Source organism: Dama dama, chromosome 12 (genome assembly GCF_033118175.1).
Source record: "Dama dama isolate Ldn47 chromosome 12, ASM3311817v1, whole genome shotgun sequence".
NCBI lineage: Eukaryota > Metazoa > Chordata > Mammalia > Artiodactyla > Cervidae > Dama > Dama dama.
Window position 1 is genome coordinate 49,330,914 of NC_083692.1, and position 19,488 is coordinate 49,350,401.

General features: G+C 37.2%; 1 protein-coding gene across 10 annotated transcripts in view; it reads left to right on the forward strand.

The window, feature by feature from the left end:
- TCF12 (transcription factor 12) overlaps positions 1-19,247 on the forward strand; it is a 390,963-nt gene extending 371,716 nt beyond the window's left edge. For 7 of the 10 annotated variants that reach the window (XM_061157232.1, XM_061157233.1, XM_061157235.1 and 4 more), the window contains 3 exons: positions 4,980-5,212; positions 12,069-12,222; positions 15,340-19,247. In XM_061157232.1, coding sequence (XP_061013215.1) covers positions 4,980-5,212; positions 12,069-12,211 — 376 coding nt within the window. In that variant the 3' untranslated portion in view covers positions 12,212-12,222; positions 15,340-19,247. The remainder of the gene's footprint in view (positions 1-4,979; positions 5,213-12,068; positions 12,223-15,339) is intronic. The other 3 variants (XM_061157234.1, XM_061157240.1, XM_061157241.1) reach the window with 1 other exon arrangement.
- The last annotated feature ends 241 nt before the right edge of the window (positions 19,248-19,488 follow it).

Below are 19,488 nucleotides of genomic sequence, written 5' to 3' on the forward strand. Positions count from 1 at the left end.
CAAATAGAACTTTAGGGGAATAATTTATACCTCTCCTCATCATTCATCCTTTCATCATACAGGTCAGCAAACTTCCTGTATGAAGGGCCAGATAGTAAATATTTTAGTCTTTATGGGTCATGCAATCTCTGTTGCAACTATTGAACATTACCATTGTTGCATGAAAGCAGCCAAATACATAACAGATGGGCATGGCTCTTCCAATAAAATTTTATTTACAAAAACAGGTAGCTGACTCTCGGGCCAGTTTGCTGAGCTCTGTTATAGGTCATCAGAAATTGAGAATGCAGTATAATGGGTTAGCAAGAACTATACTTGATAGTTTATATAGTAAATTTAAAACATGGCTTTGGACAAAATAAGGCTAACCTGGATTTGAATCATGGCTTCACTACATTTTGTCAAATGACCATGGCAGGTTAGTAAAACTTCCTGAGGTTTGGTTCCATCTTAAAAGAAGTTTTCTATTTAGGATTCTTGTGGGAATAAACTGAAAATTATACATATAAAGCTCTTTTCATACTATCTCCCATGCTGTAAGCATCACTAAAGATACTATAATAATTTATGATGATGATAATTTTATATACGTGTTCTTGGTTTTCTTATGAAGCACTACCTGGGTTCTTTTCTCCACTCTACAACTAATTAGCAGTCACTAGGGAGGTCACTGATGTTGCAGTGGTTCTCAACCCTGGACCGCAGACTTGTGTAACATTTTAGAAATGCAGGTGCATTTCTGACCCAAGCTCACTGCCCAAGCATCCCCAGCAGTGGGACCTTTGAAGACTGTAGAAGAACTCCTAAAGATGCTGATGAGTGGCCACGTTTGGAAACCTTTGGGTTAGATAATCTGGAAAGGTTCCTTTGAAGTCAGCGAGCTAGTGATTCTCTATTATCAAAAGAATACTTTTACCTATTTCTTGACAATTAGGAGTAAAAATCTGTTGTCTACTTGTTCTTTATTAAAGTACTCAAGGTATTAGAGAGGAGGTGGAACATCAATTCTTTGTGCACAGATTTTCCAGATTCTAAGAGACTCTACCCAGTCATTTATTCCTGAAATGTTGAATATAAATAGAATTTTCTAGAAGTTATTCCAGAGCATTTTTCTCAATATTTTTCCAACTAATTAGTCCATTTTCATTACAGAAATTTGAAAATTATAGAAAAGCACACCAAGAAAACACAAAAAAAACCACTCAAATTAACTGCTGTTTACTTTTCAAGAAATATCTTTTTTCCATAAATACAGTTTAAATAGGAAATAAACTGGATATAAGTTTTATAATTTCAGCTTTTTAAATTTAATAATGTATTTTTAACCTTTTCATCTATCCATGAGTATTTTCTGCAACATCTTTTTTTCTTTTTGTTTTTTTTTTTGCTTTTAGGTAGCTTTATTGAGGTTTAATTCAAAATATAGTAAAATACATCAATTTTAAGTATACAATTTTTGTCCTTTGGTAAATGTATATGGTTATACATAAATACCATAGATATTAATATATATCTAGATATTAATAATGTAGAATATTTCTGCCAGCCCAGAAAGTTTCCTCATACCCATTTATAATCAGTCATCTTCTGTCATCCTCTGGCAGACATTGATCTGCTTTCCCTTACGTTAGGTCTTTTCTAGAAGCTCCTGTAAATGGAATCATACAGTACATGTAGTCTTTTGCTGCAAAATCTGCAGCTTGGTTTTTAGAGGCTGTATCGGTTCAGTTCAGTTCAGTCGCTCAGTCTTATCTGACTCTTTGTGACCCCATGATCCACAGCACGCCAGGCCCCCCTGTCCATCACCAACTCCCAGAGTTTGCCAGAACTCATGTCCATTGAGTCAGTGATGCCATCTAACCATTTCATCCTCTGTCGTCCCCTTCTCCTCCTGCCCTCAATCCTTCCCAGCGTCAGGGTCTTTTCAAATGAGTCATCTCTTTGCATCAGGTGGCCAAAATATTGGAGTTTCAGCTTCAACATCAGTCCTTCCAATGAACACCCAGGACTGATCTCCTTTAGGATGAACTGGCTGGATCTCCTTGCAGTCCAAGGGACTGCCAAGAGTCTTCTCCAACAACACAGTTCAAAAGGATCAATTCTTCTGTGCTCAGCTTTCTTTACAGTCCAACTCTCATATCCATACATGACTACTGGAAAAATCATAGCCTTGACTCGAGGGACCTTTGTTGACAAAGTAATGTCTCTACTTCTTAATATGATGTCCAGGTTGGTGATATCTTTCCTTCCAAGGAGTAAGCACCTTTTAGTTTCATGGCTGCAATCACCATCTGCAGTGATTTTGGAGCCCAAAAAATTAAAGTCAGCCACTGTTTCCACTGTTTCTCCATCTATTTCCCATGAGGTGATGGGACCAGATGCCCTGATCTTAGTTTTCTGAATGTTGAGCTTTAAGCCAAGTTTTTCACTCTCCTTTTTCACTTTCATCAAGAGACCGTTTAGTTCTTCTTCACTTTCTGCCATAAGGGTGGTGTTATCTGCATATCTGAGGTTAGTGATATTTCTCCCGGCAATCTTGATTCCAGCTTGTGCTTCTTCCAGCCCAGCGTTTCTCATGATGTACTCTACTTATAAGTTAAATAAGCAGGGTGACAACATATAGCCTTGATGTACTCCTTTTCCTATTTGGAACCAGTCTGTTGTGCCATGTCCAGTTCTTTTTTTTTTTTTTCCATTTATTTTTATTAGTTGGAGGCTAATTACTTTATAATATTGTAGTGGTTTTTCCATACATTGACATGAATCAGCCATGGATTTACATGTGTTCCCCATTCTGAACCCCTCTCCCACCTCCCTCCCCATCCCATCCCTCTGGGTCACCCCAGTGCACCAGCCCCAAGCACTTGTCTCATGCATCCAACCTGAACTGGCGATCTGTTTCACACTTGATAATATACATGTTTCGATGCTGTTCTCTCAGCTCATCCCACCCTCGCCTTCTCCCATAGAGTCCAAAAGTCTGTTCTATACATCTGTGTCTCTTTTTCTGTCTTGCATATAGGGTTATCATTACCATCTTTCTAAATTCCATATACATGCGTTAGTATACTGTATTGGTATTTATCTTTCTGGCTTACTTCACTCTGTATAATGGGCTCCAGTTTTATCCATCTCATTAGAATTGATTCAGATGTATTCTTTTTAATGGCTGGGTAATATTCCATTGTGTATATGTACCACAGCTTTCTTATCCATTCGTCTGCTGATGGGCATCTAGGTTGCTTCCATGTCCTACCTATTATAAACAGTGCTGCGATGAACATTGGGGTACATGTGTCTCTTTCAGATCTGGTTTCCTCCATGTCCAGTTCTAACTGTTGCTTCCTGACCTGCATACAGTTTTCTCAAGAGGCAAGTCAGGTGGTCTGGTGTTCCCATCTCTTTCAGAATTTTCTACAGTTTATTGTGATCCACACAGTCAAAGGCTTTGGCATAGTCAGTAAAGCAGAAATAGACGTTTTTCTGGAACTCTCTTGCTTTTTCGATGATCCAGCAGATGTTGGCAACTTGATCTCTGGTTCCTCTGCCTTTTCTAAAACCAGCTTGAACGTTTGGAAGTTCACCGTTCACATATTGCTGAAGCCTGGCTTGGAGAGTTTTGAGCATTACTCTACTAGCGTGTGAGATGAGTGCAATTGTTTGGTAGTTTGAACATTCTCTGGCATTGCCTTTCTTTGGGATTGGAATGAAAACTGACCTTTTCCAGTCCTGTGGCCACTGCTGAGTTTTCCATATTTGCTGGCACACTGAGTGCAGCACTTTCACAGCATCATCTTTTAGGAGTTGAAATAGCTCAACTGGAATTCCATCACCTGCACTAGCTTTGTTCATAGTGATGCTTCCTAAGGCCTACTTGACTTCACATTCCAGGAGGTCTGGCTCTAGGTGAGTGATCACATCATCGTGATTATCTGGGTCATGAAGATCTTTTTTGTACAGTTCTTCTGTGTATTCTTACCACCTCTTCTTAATATCTTCTGCTTCTATTAGGCCCATACCTTTTCTGTCCTTTATTGAGTACATCTTTGCATGAAATGCTCCCTTGGTATCTCTGATTTTCTTGAAGAGATCTCTAGTCTTTCCCATTCTGTTGTTTTCCTCTATTTCTTTGAATTGATCGATGAGGAAGGCTTTCTTATCTCTCCTTGCTGTTCTTTGGAACTCTGCATTCAGATGTGTGTATCGTTCCTTTTCTCCTTTGCTTTTTGCTTCCCTTCTTTTCACAGCTATTTGTAAGGCCTCCTCAGACAAGGCTTTGGATTTTTTTGCAAATTTGTCCTTCAAAAAAAAATGTTCCAGTTCAACCATGTTTTAAAATCATCACCGCTGATGGTAATATTTCTTTCTGGAAAAGAAAGTAGTATTTTTCTGAGATACTTCTTTCATTCCGTATCTTAAGCTTTTCTTCCTCCTCCTCAGTGGACTGGGGAAAAGAACATAAGAACATAAACTATAATACATTACTATAATAGGACAGTGTTTCTCAGACGTTAATGTACCTATGAATCTTGTTAAAATGAAGCTTCTGATTCAGTAGGTTTTCAGTAGAGTCTGAGATGCTATATTTTTAACAGTAATGCAACACTGTTATTACAGTATGTAAAAAGTAAAGTTTTTAAACAACAATACTGATGCTGCTAATCATATTTGGAAAAGCAGGGTGCTATAATATGTGGTCATTCAAATTATATTTATGAAGTGTTTCGCTAATTTGAAGAAGTCTTTATGCAGTAATGTACAGTGAAAATACATTTAAGTGTGTGGTATAATTTCAACTATATAGTTATATATTTACATCAAGGAAAGATTGAAAATTAATACACAATATTTAAATGTAGCTGTTATCATTTGATAAAATGTATAGGTCGTTTTAATTTTTATACTTTATAATTTTGTGCAATTAGCATATCTTACTTTATAGGGAACCTAATGGACATTGTTATTACTTTCTTTTCCAGCAGTACTAATGAAGATGAGGATTTGAACCCAGAACAGAAGATAGAAAGGGAGAAAGAAAGGCGGATGGCTAACAATGCCAGAGAACGCTTACGTGTACGAGATATTAATGAGGCATTCAAGGAGCTTGGTCGAATGTGTCAGCTTCATTTAAAGAGTGAAAAACCCCAAACAAAACTCCTTATTCTTCATCAGGCCGTGGCAGTCATCCTTAGTCTAGAACAGCAAGTCAGAGGTAAGTAGGTTCAACAGAGACATGTAACTGTTCTGCTTCTAATGGGCAGACATTAGTGTGTCCACTCGCTCTTCACTTGGGCAAGTTGTTTATGTGTTCTCCTAGTCCTCCTGCCACCGCATCATCTAGATCAGGTTTTCCCTGGTTCTCTCACCTATGTCTCACTGTGTTGGTCAATATCTGTAGCTTCAGTGCTTCCCACAGTCCAGCAGAGAGCAACGCTATCAAACAGTGCAGTGAGCAGCCAGCCTGCCACTCAGCATTGGTGTCTCGTGCCTCTTTGTTCTCATTGACTCTGGGATCCCATGCTCCTGAATTTACCTGCCTGCACGTGTCCTTCCTGCTCCTTCCTGTCTTCCCTACTTTTCTGTAGCCAGTTTCTTGCCTGCTTTCCCCTGGGGCATCTGTGAGGCCCCGCTGGTTAATAGGATGTTTGGTCATGGCCTCTCTTCGCTTTGCCTCCTATGACTGTACTTTGTATGCTTGTCAGTAAGGTGTCAAGAGTTGCTTCATTGATCCCTCATCAGGAATGCCATGTACTTCTTGGATGAATGTGTACTGGCATGCTTGTGTGTCCCTAAGGACAAAAGTGTGCTTTACACAGATTTATCCACTGTTGACTCAGGCAACTCTCCCAACTGTTATTTTGATGGAATCTTTGGCGGGGGGGCGGGGGCGGCCACAGCACACGGCGTGCCTTTTAAGTTCTTAGTTCCCCAACCAGAAATTGAGCCCAGGCCATGACAGTGAAACGTCCAGAACCCTAACCACTAACCCACCAGGGAACTCCCTTAATGGACTCTTAAAGAAGCTTTGAAACTTTTTTTTTTAACGAAGTGTTTATTGCGCATCTCCTCTGTCCCAGGCAGCTATGTTCTAGACCATGGGTTATCAATTAATACAAGCTTCCAGCCCTTGAGCAGTTCTATCATCAAGCTTGCTTTTTTGCATATAACTATATATGTTCTTATTCGAAGCTACGAATGCCTCATCCTAGGCTCCTTTGCAAAAAATTTATAGATTTTGGCATTTGGTTCCAGACTCCATCGCTAGCCTCTCTCATTGAAAGCAACTTTTCTTCCTTATTTATTTGCTATTTATATGATACTTTATTTAAAGAAGTTGGAAAAGAAAAAAGAGTAGGAATGGACAGATGCTTGATAACTACAACAGGAACCCTCAGCACTGATCATAGAAGGAATATTCTTTCTAAGGAAACCAGAGTTAGAGAATTTGAACACATTTTCAGAAAGACATACACTAGTAATTAATTCATCTATTTTTTTCCTCCAGTGTTTTTAATAAATAAGAAAGATCAATAAGTAACATACCTACCACTAAAACCAGATGCTTGCTCCTGTTGTCTTAAGACTTTTGAAGTATCTATAGAGTGTAGATGTTGGTGAAACCTGATTTTATGCAATCATTTGTAAGATCTGACCTTGTCTTGATTCCATGCAAGCCCCTACAGTAGAAAACCTTAGTCTCAAAGGCTATCTAATATCTTGACTAATCCAGCTGCCTGCTAACTTCCTGGTCCTTGTTATGGGTACTGACTTTTTCACACTATTCTGGAAAACTCTATATAAGGAGCCGTTGACCGATTAGAATGAATAAAACTTAAGTACACTGAACTGTAACTTCATTAGGGACTGCTTTAATATTTATAAAAGCCTATCTTCCTCCTACCCTTAAACTCTGGACTTCAAAACCCAGAGCCCCTATTTTACAAGTTTATGTAAAAACCATGAGATCCATGTAAGACTCCTTGGAAAACACTCTTCTAACTATCTCACAGTGTTTTGAACCCTTCATGTAGCCCATAATCCCTGTTCCTTGTCTACAGAAGCACTTTAGAGTTTGGTGTAATTACTTTCTTTCCCTGAACTTTATCTGCAGCAGTTTTGACTTCTTTTGGTAACATGTTCACTTTTTAAAGTCTCTTCATCGCTGCAGGGACCCCACCCAGTGGCTCCTGGACCCAGCAATTTCTGTAAAAATGTACATGACCTACTTTGGAAATCCTCTAGGCATTCTGAATACCTGCTTTGGTATGGGGTGGTGTTCCAAGACCACATCTAGCTATCCACATCCTGGCATCCTTAGACAAGTGGTAACACCAGGAGGGCAGCCAGACTTGGGTCTAAGTGCATCCTTAAGAAAAGCAGGAAGTGGCTTCCAAGCCTCAGATTTTCCCAGAGCACTTTTTGTGCCTTGGTGCCCCATATATATAAGAATCCCATCTGGTCTATCGTTGGCAGTTTAAACCTCTTCATTATCATGACTATAATTTTATCATTACTGTTTTACTAATCCTCAGCAGATTTCACATATTACCTTCAAGTTTGTCCTCTCAGTTTTACTAAAGATTAAAGTAGTGGTCAAACGCTTCCTCCTCAAACTCTTTCATAGGTCAGCTTGATAAACTCATTTCTCTTCTTGTGATAATTTAAGGACAGTAGAACTATTAGGATTTTAGCTCCCCAGTCTCTTGGTGAATCTGAAGATGAATAAACTGGGACAGTGATTCTCAAATCTCGCTGGTCTCAGAATTACCTGAAGCTTTTCCTTTTCCCAGACAAATTTCCTACCCTCAGTAGATTTAATTCAGTTGCAATGAGATGGTCAAACATAGTAATAAATGGTCAAAAATATTCATTGATAATACACCACTGAAATGAATAAAAATGGCATAAAGGATAAAGGGGATATAATAGCAGATGAGAGAGTAAAAAATATGTGTAAGATAGTAGATAGAGAAGTGGTAACTGACTGACTTAGAAGAAATTAAGTGTAGCAGAGAGGAATACCAACAAGAAGCCCATCCCCTGAAAGCCACTGGACTTTGGAGGTACTAATTATTGGGAAAAAGCAGAAGTCAGGCATCAGACCCCAAAACAGAAAGATTCATTGGAGCTTGCTGTGTAAAGCTGGATCCCTAAGTCTCCTCTGTACTACATATTACTTCTGCCCTCTCTTCCCTTCTACCATAGAAGTCAGGGGAGTTATTTTCTGTAAAAAGTGAAATCTGAAAGACTGCAAATCTGGAACATGAAGAACAGAGAATGGGTGAAGCATGAAGCTGAACAGTGGGACCCCTAGCCCTGTATTCTGCCTTGCTTCCCTAATGCTGGCAGCAGAGTATATTAATGCTATCCTCAAGGAAATGGGCTAATTCTTTTCCAGAGAAAATAAAATACTCTAGAGAAAAGACTTCCAGGTTTAGGAATTCCTGAGTAATAATGCCTCACTTTTAGATTACCATAGAGTAGAGCCCACCAGTTGATGTCTTACACTAATGTTAAAAGACAACTAAAGATTTAAGAAAAACCAGCATGAAAAAGAGAAATTGAGATCAAACCAAACAAAAGAGAAACTCAGAAGAAAACAAAAACATGCAAAAGGCATTAGGAAACTTTTTTGAAAACTAAATATCTTCTAAGAGAAAAGGTATGCATAAAAGAGAAGCCATGAAAAAGAAATATTCAGGTAATATGATAGCAGAAAAAATATAGTAGACAAGTTAGCTGATAAAGCTGAAAAAATCTCCTAGAAAGAGATGAAAGATAGAAGAGAAGAACTAGTAAAATTAGAGAGGATTAATCTAGAAGTCTAGCATCTAACCAATAGGATTTATAGTATAAGAGCAGAAAGGAATGAAGGGGATTATCATGGTAATAATACAGGAAATTTATAAGTACTGAAGATTACATGTCTCAAGATTCATAAAATCTAATCTTCTATTAAGAATAATGACTTTTAAAATTACCTCAAGCTAAAGTATATCATTACGAAATTTCAGAGCATCAGAGTTACAAAAGAATATCCTAAAGCTTTTAGAGACAACATTTAAATAGCTCACAGAAAAAGGAACAAGAGTCAAAATGTCATCAGAGTTCTGAAGTAGTGTTGGATTCCAGGAGATAGTGGAACAATACCTCCAAAATTCTGAGGAAAAATCATATTCAACCTAGTATTCTGTACCTACCCAAACCATTTATTAAAATGTGAAGATAAATATATTTCAGATACACAAAGGCTTTAAAATTTTGCCTCCTTAAAAGTGCCTCTGCCACTTTCTGAGAGAGCATCTGGAACATATGCTTAAACCAAGTAAGGACATAATCAGCAAAGTCAAGGGCATAGCACCTGGGAAAGAAAGGATCTACCACATAGGAGTAGCAGAAGAAAATCCTGTAACAAGAACTGCTAGGCCTAGAAAAGAACTAGTCCATACTGAAAATAGAAGACTGTCAGAAGAAAGGTTTCCCTGAAAATAAGATAGAATTAATAAATAATATGATGATGTGTTTGAGATTTTAGGAAGAAATGTTGAGGCATTTGTTAGATCTATTTAGATCATTTTAAGGGGGAAAATTAGCATTATTAACAAATGAAAAGCAAAGCAACTATAAGTACAGGAAAAACAATCATACGAACAAGGAAACAATCAACTTAAAATTATTGACTTATATGTATGTCCACATAGAAATAATGACACATATTTATCTAATCATGATATTATAAGAAGTAACTATTGAATTAGCCAGAAACTGTGCTATAAACATATTAAGAAGAAGATGGTATTATAAAAGAGGCAAATTCTCAATCATCTACCAGAGGGTAAGAGATAGACACCTGATAGAAATGTGGGAATAACAATCACTTCTCAAGCCCCACAGGGGATGTCTGACTTCTGAAAATTCCATGGACAGAGGAGTCTGGCAGGCTATAGTCCATGGGGTCACAAAGTCTTCTTAGCTTTACATCAGGCCTTCTTGACTACATAACATGTTTGCCATGGGCTGCTCACACAGACCAGGAAGTATGAAGCAACAGCACTAGCTTTTGCTTTTTTGAATCAAAGCTCACTTTACTTCACATTTAGTAGATCTTGTGTGTATAGTTACTCAGTCATGTCCGACCCTTTGCTCTGTCCATGGGATTTTCCAGGCAAGGATACTGGAGAGGGTTGCCATTTCCTTCTCCAGGGGATCTTCCTGACCCAGGGATTGAACCCAGGTCTCCTGCATTGCAGGCAGATGCTTTACTGTCTGAGCTACTAGTAGAGCTTACTGTAGCATATTCTCTTGGTTGTCTAGTCCTAAGTGTTGTCTCACTCATTGTAGGAGTCTACAATATCTTGTCTAACTTGAGTTTTTGGTTCTTGTCCTTTCCAGCTATCTTAATCATACCTCCTAGATCAAGTGTGACACAGAGTCATAGTTAGCTAAGAGTGATGTTCCATGGTAAGAGAAACATGAGAATGTTTCGATTAGGAAATGTTCAAATCCTCTTTGGATTTTACATGTTAATTTGTGCCCTCTCTTCAGTCTCTAGTCATCGTATGAGACTCTTGCCTACAAAGTAAAGGGGATGTGACACCTCATGAAAGACAAGCTTCTTATTAGTCAGAGGTGCACAATCACTTGTTAAGAAAGCAGCTCCTAGTATTTTTACATAATGATGGACATGCCAATTTCTACTATAAGTTATCCTGATAAATTAGGTAAAAGTATACCTTCCTTCTTTCATTGCCTCCCCAGAGTTTTATAGGCTTCATGTCTTTTCCTAAATGCAGGGGCCTAGATGATGAAGTGTTATCATGTATGAGTAACAGTTAATAGAGTCAGTAAGTTTACCATATAGTAAAGTCTTTTATCTACTTTTTTAAACTCAGAAGTGAACTATAAATGTACCTTGATACATGCACTTTCAAATATGTTTTCACTTTCTCTGAAAGAGGAGATGCATTTAAAAAAAAAAAGCTCTGCTATGTTGCATTCAGCTAGGCCATCATTTTAAGAAAATCTAATATGTAAAAAAAATCAAATTATACAAAGTATTGTTTTCATTACAGACTAATTTAAGTGATCTTTTTATATTATATTTGTTAAGACATTTTAATCAGTTTATAAGAATAAATGCAGCAACTTTTATACTGTATGTTATAAACTGAAACAAAAAACCACCAGGAGGCATCATGAGTTAAATATCTTTTTTTTTTTTTTTTTTAATATCTTGTACTTACAACTCATTTAAAGAAATTATCAAGGAACTATTGTTCCTAAGTAGGTTTTCATCCAGTGGGTCTTTAGTTCAGTGGATTTTCTTTACTTTTATTTTATATGGTAATATCCCATACTTTAAGCATCTTTGAAAATGCCCACATCAGAAGCTCCATTTGGTCTTCTCTGCTATCTAATTTATATACAAAGCGGTAAAGGTTTTTATAACCCTCTCAGTCACAACCCCAACCGTAGAAAGAACATCTCAGTCATCTCATCCTATGTATAAATCAAAGAAGAAAAACAGATATACTCAGGCTACCTCTCTTCCTGGAGGAATTGGCACACTTTCCTATAGAGGAATGGCTGAGGGTGTCTCTTAGTTTATCATTTTCTGAACTGGCAGAATTCTGGATAAAGCACAGATGTCCCTCTCCAGTACATAGAGAGTGTCAGCATTCATAGCAGTTCAGAGTATCACCTTTGCAGGACATTGAGGAGACTGAGTAGTCTAATCACAGCACTTGCTAAGGTGTTTGGATGAAACAGTAGAAGAACGACTTTTAGATACTGATGTAGATCAAGTCAAATCCTGGAAAACCAAGTCATAAGAACACACAAAATGGTCAGTAAGAATTATAAGTTTCAAGGCTCATTTAACACTGAGGTGTTTTGTGAGCATATCATTGTTGCCTCTGCAGTGTTATTCATTATGGGAATGAAATTACAGAGAGATTGGTAATCCCCACAGAAAGAAAAAATAGCAGCAGTCTGTTCAGTTTAAGACCCAAGAGTCCATGATTCATAACTTGTGACTCTAATGAGAAAATTATTTTTCCTTATTTCAGAGAGGAACCTTAACCCCAAAGCAGCCTGCCTTAAGCGAAGGGAAGAAGAAAAAGTTTCTGCCGTATCGGCAGAGCCACCAGCTACACTGCCAGGAACCCATCCTGGGCTCAGTGAAACTACCAACCCTATGGGTCATATGTAAACAGCAGCCAGGTAAGTGTGTGTGTGAGAAAGTGCATGGCAGTCCCCCGGTTCAGCTCAAAGTCGAGTTAGAACCTTTGAGTTCTGACCTTTGTATTTTCTGGTGGCACTGATCATGATAAATAATTTGGAATCCAACAGATTATTTTTCTGCTATATAGTTAGAGAACCCATGCCATTTTGTACCAAATTACTGTTCTCTTCAAAATGTGATACTATGTGTATGTGTGTTAGTGGCTCAGTCATGTCTAACTCTTTGCAACCCCATGGGCTGTAACCTGCCAGGCTCCTCTGTCCATGGAATTTTCCAGACAAGAAGACTGGAGTAGGTTGTCATTCCCTTCTCCAGGTGATCTTCCCAACCCAGGGATCAAACTGGGGTCTCCTGCGTTGCAGGCGGATTCCTTACCATCTGAGCCACCAGGGAAGTATACTTTGATTTATAAAGACTTTGGGACTGTTATGTTCTAGATCATCATGTATACTCCCTCACGTGAATATTATTCTGATCCAAGAAAAAACCAATACTATGATTTATCTGTCAAATAATACTTTTGCTACCACTGGTGGTCCTCATTCCCCTACCTAGAAGTACTTGGTGACATCATCAACCAGTTTTTTTGTTAGCCATCTGCCTCTTCTTTATCATGAGATCTTCATACATAAAACAGTGCTTTCTTCCACTTGAATCATTAATGCAAGTCTGTAATACTCATATTCCTTCTCCTGTAAGAATATCAGTTACACCTTCTGGAATCTGTTCAGGAATGTAAAGGTGTTGTGTATGACAGAACCAGAACATCCTTCTCTTGGGAATTTACTTGTTAAAAGACTGTTTTTTTTTTTTATCTTCCTCTTTATTAATTAAGTACAGTTTGCTTCTTTGTGGGTTTTTTTTTTTTTTTTTAAACAAAGTGACAACAGTAGTAGCAGGTTGTTGTCCAAGTAGTTAGATAATGTGAACCGTCTTTTTCTTAAACTATATACATTCATTTTATCTATAAGTTGTAAGGTTAATGTTTGCTGTGACAGAAATTAATATAGAACATAATTAAATATTTGGATCAATAACAAAATACAGCTTGCAAGCATGGATTAGGTATAGAAATGGGAACTTCATTTTTATAACCTGCCTTCACCAATGTGTAGTTATTTTCCTAGTTTAATCCGCAGAGTAAAAGCAATAAGTAAAAGTAAATGGATGTGAGATTTGGAGCAGGAAAAATATATTCAGTGCAATTTCATTTTGTTAACTTTGTGGCTATCTCATTTTGAATTTCATTTCATTTGGAATTTGATAGAATATTTTGTAAACTACAAATGTTAGTTAATAACCCAATTTTACTTGAAGAAATTGATTTCCTACCACCTCTTCATATATCCTTCTTAGGATCAAACTAGACAGAAATGGATGATTTCATTTGGGGACAAAGAAGGGAAGTCTTGATGTAATTATTTAGGTGTCAACTATAATTCTAACATTAGCACCCTGGAAAAAGCTCTCAATCACCTTTCCCACCAAAAAAAAAAAAGAAAATCAGCAATATAACAGACTATGCTTGTCAAAGAGAAGAGCTAGTTGAATTACAGATCCTCTGAAACCCAAGCCATTGATTGCTTCATATTCTGTGGAGACTATAGAATATCATGAAAAGTATTTTTATTCAAAAATATGTTTAAAGATCTTTAAAATAAAAACAAGCCAGTTACCTGTTATCAGGTAACCTGCTTCTTGTGAGAAGAGCACTTCCCATTCAGCTGTCACATTGCCTGCCTCAGAGGCTTTGTCTTCTTTTCTTGTCTCTCTCTCATTTGTTGCACACATTTCCTCTTATTCTCTTCCTAGTCTCTCTCTAGCTCTTTCTCAGTCAGCTTTCCCTACCTCACATCTCTCTTCTTTCCTACTGTTTACTTCCTGTTCTTTGATTGCTTCTGTATCTCCTGCTGCTTTCATAGTTCTATTTTTATCTCTTTTATGTGGAAACTCCCCAACTTTAGGTTAAAAGTAAGTCTTGAGCATTGTCACCTATCAAAAAGAATCCTTTTTTAAAAAGTATGAGGGAGGTGGGTGGGAGTTGTTCAAGGTTATAAGAAATGTAGTAAATGCATTTTGTTCCATAAGATTTCAAAAGCCTAGTGTTGATGAAATTAAAATACGTTTTAAAGTTAGCGAATTTCATGAAATCATTTATCTGGTTTCACCTGATAACCTTCAGTTATTTATAGAACTGGGTAGCAGATTAAAACCAGCAAAAGATAATCAACTACTAGAATCAAAATAGTTGATAAAAATGGATGACCACAGAATGACTGGCTAAAAAGTGCAAGAATTTGCCACCACGTAATATAAGGCGAAGTAGCTTTGACTGTTGCGGTTATCCATCCCTAAGAGCATCACTCTAATATAAAACCATTCTGTGGTCCTTGTTTAATAAGAAAGTGAAAGGTATGATTCTTCCTAAAACTGTTTCCATCCAAAATGGCTGAAATGGGAAATTTCAGAGCTACTACTATGTATATTAAGAATATAAACATAAAATTTGTACTAATAGAGTAAAATTCTCTTAATAAATTTGTTGAACAAACATTTATTTGAGGACCTACTATGGACCAGGAACTGAAACCAATGTGAAAATGAGTTCTAAGTGAAAGTTTTTTTATTCAAAACTTTCGTTTTCTGACGTCCCCACCCTCAGAAACTTTCAGTTTAGAAGAAAGAGATGTAAACAGTTAACACAGTACAGTGTACTAGATGTAGCAATAAATATATGTTTTAACGGTGTCTCCCCACTGAGAACTGGACTAGCAGAACCTCAGAGCTCAGGTATTGCCAACCTGCATGTTGCCAAAACTAAGGTTTGCATAATTACCACAGCTGTTATAGCATCCCATATTTTGGGATTCTATACTTACATGAGCTCCTTTAGAAATCTTACCACATACATCAAGAAAAACCATTTTGGTTATACCTTTAAAGGAAGAACATTTATAAGTTATGTAACTGTGAATTTTTTGTCAACCTGGGCATAAATGAGGAATACCAAGTTGTTTTGTTTCTGGGAAGGTGTTTATTTTTACCAGTGATGTCCTAATTGGTTCTCTTCTCTCCCTTGGCTCTCCCTGCTGCAGTTCCAGAGTTATCAATAGGCTAGATAGAAGGTGACCTCTCCTCATAAGGACTTGGACAACTCAGATTATCTGAAGACACAAACCTGATAGGAGGGAGAAGAAAAAAAACACTTGAAGCAAGAAATGCAAATGTAATCCTACGATCAAAGCAACTGGTCAACACTTCCATCAGAAGTGAAGATAGGAAGCTCATCAGATAGAACGTCACCCCATGAGATGTTTGCAACAGATCATTTTGTTGCAAGCAGTGTGTCGCTTCTGCACAATCAGAGACTGTCTCGATCTCTCCACTCACCGTGGAAGTTGCCTTGTGCCTAAACTGAATTGACAAATGCATTGTAACTACAAATTTTATTTATTGTTATGGAACTGTAAGGTCTACATATAAAGGGAAAAAGTTAATGTGGAAAGCTGATCTCCACTCAGCTGATGCCAGCATTAGTTAAAGCTGTTCACGTGCAGAGAACAAAGCAGTGACAACCATTGGCCCTTAGCATTCCCGGCATACCTATTAGTGTCTTAAAAAGGAAGGGAAAAGTCTTTTGTTGCCCTCTCCTGTCCTTTTGCCATATGAATAGTGTTTTCCATGAAATAGGAAAATATTACTTGGTATAGCATTTCTCTCGTGTTCATTTTTTCATTCGTTTTTATTTTTTTGTTGTGGCTGTTGTATTTGGTCTCTGAATCTGAATAGATTATGGTCACAGTCCAGAGTCCTCCACGTAGCTCTATGTGCTTTGCATATTTACCTTACAAAGATAAGCAGAGACCATCTGTGACCATAGCCTAGCTAAGATTTTAAAAGGGGAAATTTTGTCCCCTAGATTTTCCCCAAAATAAATATTTGCTTTATTTCTAATAATAACCAAGACTTTTCAAGCTTCTAGGTTTTCATAGTAAAGCTTGTAATAGCAAGAAGTGTAAATTACAAGGGAAGAATTTACTTTTTAGAAATTGCTTTGTTTTCCAAGCAGTAAGTACTACATATAGTACTTGTAAAGTGTTAGCTGTAAGAAAGCACAAAATGGATTTAAAATACAAAGAAGATTTTTCAGGCTGTGATTATGTTGAATATAACAACCCAGTAGTCAATAAGGCAGGTAGTGTGATAAATGAACACACCACTCTGAGGCTAATTACCTAATGGAATATAAGAGCGATGGTCACGCGTGTGTCCTCCTTCTCACCCTTACTTCTCTGTCATTTGGATGGCTGGTCAGTGGGGAGGAATTGGATGGGTGATGTAATCAACTGCAAACCGTCTGCCCCGTCCCAAGAAGATGAGCCAGATTAGCATCAAACCAGTCCTAGTCAGTCCATCTTATACTGTGCATTAAGGCACCCCTCTGTCTCTAATCCTTAAGAGTTGTTTTTTAAGACATAATAATCACTATGAACTTCCATGAAACCTGTCTTCCACCACAACAACCCTGGGAGAGAAAAACATGCTGAACAAGGTTGTCTTGGCTTAATAATTCCTCATAGCCAATATCGACAGTGGCAATCAGCACACGGAAGAAAGGACCCAAATCACTATGTAACGTAAAGATTTCTGTTAATTTGAAAGAACAAAAACAATTAAGACAGAACTTCAGATCCTCCGATCAGGATGGTTCCTAACAAATCACTCTTTTGTAAACGTAGTGGACATTTTGGTTACTTTAATTTGCCTATATTCTCCGATTACATCAGACTCTATCTGTGGCCTTGTTCTTCATTTCAGTGTTAATCAGCTAAACAGAAGTTGTTGCTTATGATGTGTGAGTGAACATATGCCACTGCCTGGCCTTTTTCTTCAGAGCTTGTTGTCTTTTTCGCTATATTAGACTCTGCAGTATGCCCAGAAGCTTTCCTTCATAAAATAGAAAGAAAAAAACATTTGGCTTATTTTTCACTGTAGCTAGTCTTTTATATAATAATCTTGTAAGAAAATTTCTTGAATTCTAAATATTACTCTTTCTAGATTTTTGAAATCGAAAAGTTTTCAGTAAAAAGTTTCTTACTTTATTTTATTATATTAGGTAGTAAAAATGTAGGGTTATTTACCATAACCTGTTCATTAATATCAGAAATTTACAATAGCATTTTAAGACCATAGTAGGATTCTAGCATACCGTGTAGTACCTATGGAGTATTGTAAGAGCTAATTGTTCGAGATGAATTGCTTCTCATCTTGTTCTCCAGTTTCCATTGTTGGTTTATTGCAGATTTGTATCCTGTGTCAAATTCAAGGTATTATTGATAAAACTTTTCAACCAGCAGCAAGAAGTTCAAAATTTTTTCTGTCACTGTAACAGAAAACACAATATGTATATAACATTTATGTAGCAATAAATGTGCCATCTTTTTTTTAACATAGTAAACTAGTGAGTTTTTTACATTCCTCTCAAACAGTAATGCATTCTGGTTTTTTTTTCCCCCACCATCTCATTGTTCCCAGGAATGCTCATACTGCTTTTTTTTCTTTTCTCCTACCTTTCTTGAGATATAATTGACATATGATATTGTGAATGTTTAAGGTGTACAACTTCATGATTGCTATATGTATATATTGCAAAACAATTACCACAGTAAGTTTAGTTAACATATGCATCACCTTAATGTAGTTCTTTTGTGTGTGTATGTGTGTGGCAAGAATATTTTTAAGGACCATGCTGCTTTTCTTGTGTGCATTGTCTGTGACCTTATCTGGAAAACCCATCAAGACAGAATCAGGCTTGTAGAACTAAGCTGATAATGTAGTCTACAGCTTCTCTGGGATTTTTATTTCTCCTCTTACTCTCTCTACTGATAGTGGCCATTTAGCCTTTTCCTGAAGGCTGACCAAACAGTGATTAGTAGTTAAAATGTACTTATTTACAGATTTAGAGCAAAAATGAAGATAGAAGAAGACGCAGATGAAGCTTTTCAAATTAACATTCTTTGAAGCACTTTCAGGTTTTATATCTCCTTCCTCACAAAAAGCCTGTGTATTAGGGGATGGTATTTTACTGCTTTCAGATTAAAAGCTCTGCGTTTATTCCAGTTTCCACATAAACCCCCACTAACACTCCCCCACCAAAAATATGCATAATGATTATCCACAAGGACCTCATGGCAAGCAAGAGCCTAAAAGAAACAATGGATAAACTTTTTTGGACAAACATTTGTGGGGTCTGTATGTGAGACACCTGGGTCACCCTCACACCTTCTTGGAATCCTGGCAAATTGCTTTTCTTGGTGAATTACAAAATCTGCTCTTCACATTGTAGGCCCAATGGATCATTTCACCTGTGGGAGTTAATGAAAAGAAACGTTTTAGTCTGATTTCTCTTTATACAAATTGATAGTATAAAAAGCTCCATCTCAGAATAAAATATAGAATGTCAGAGCTGAAATTAAATTTTGAAACTGTCTCGTCAGTTCCTCGTTAATAGATTTTTAAAAACTGAGGCCCAGAGGTGGTGTTATGTCTCCAAGAGCACATAGCTAGTAAGAGACCAAGATACTTAAAATGTGTCCTGTAAAATCTCCTTGCCTTTCTGTTCTTTGTCTTTATAGATCTTTAGGCCAGTTCTATTCAGTAGCTTCACTGTCTTTCCTCTACTGCATTTTTTCTTTCTTTTTCTCTCTTCTTGTTCATTTACTTTTTCCTTCCATGGAAACTCAAAAAATTTAAATGTACATCACATTGTGTGCGTGTGTGCGTGCGTGCATGTGTGTGTGTGTTGAAGGTTATAGAGTATTAGCTTTGTCATCAGTCTTCAATTCAGTCTGAGCTCAACATCTAATTAGCTCCATTTCCTTATCTGAAAAACGGAGAGCCTGTTAGAATTGTGTAAGTATTGAATGAAACAATGTATGGAAAGCTCTTACCATGGTTCCTGTCACATAAGTACTCAATAAATGATAAATATTTTTAAAATAAATAGTAGCTTTCCTTGTAACCAGCTCCCAGGAAGATTCTTCTCCAACCATCTTGTGAAGAAAGGTAAATGGTAAAATCAACTGCAAGGTGATGTCAGCCCATCTTTGCAAGAGTCTGCATTCTTTGGGGGCAATTCAATGAAACATTTATATTCCATGCCCTCCAATGGGTACATTTTATGAGGACTTTAAAAAAAAACAACTTCACAATTTGAAAGAATGAGCCAGTAGGCTTTGCTTGGT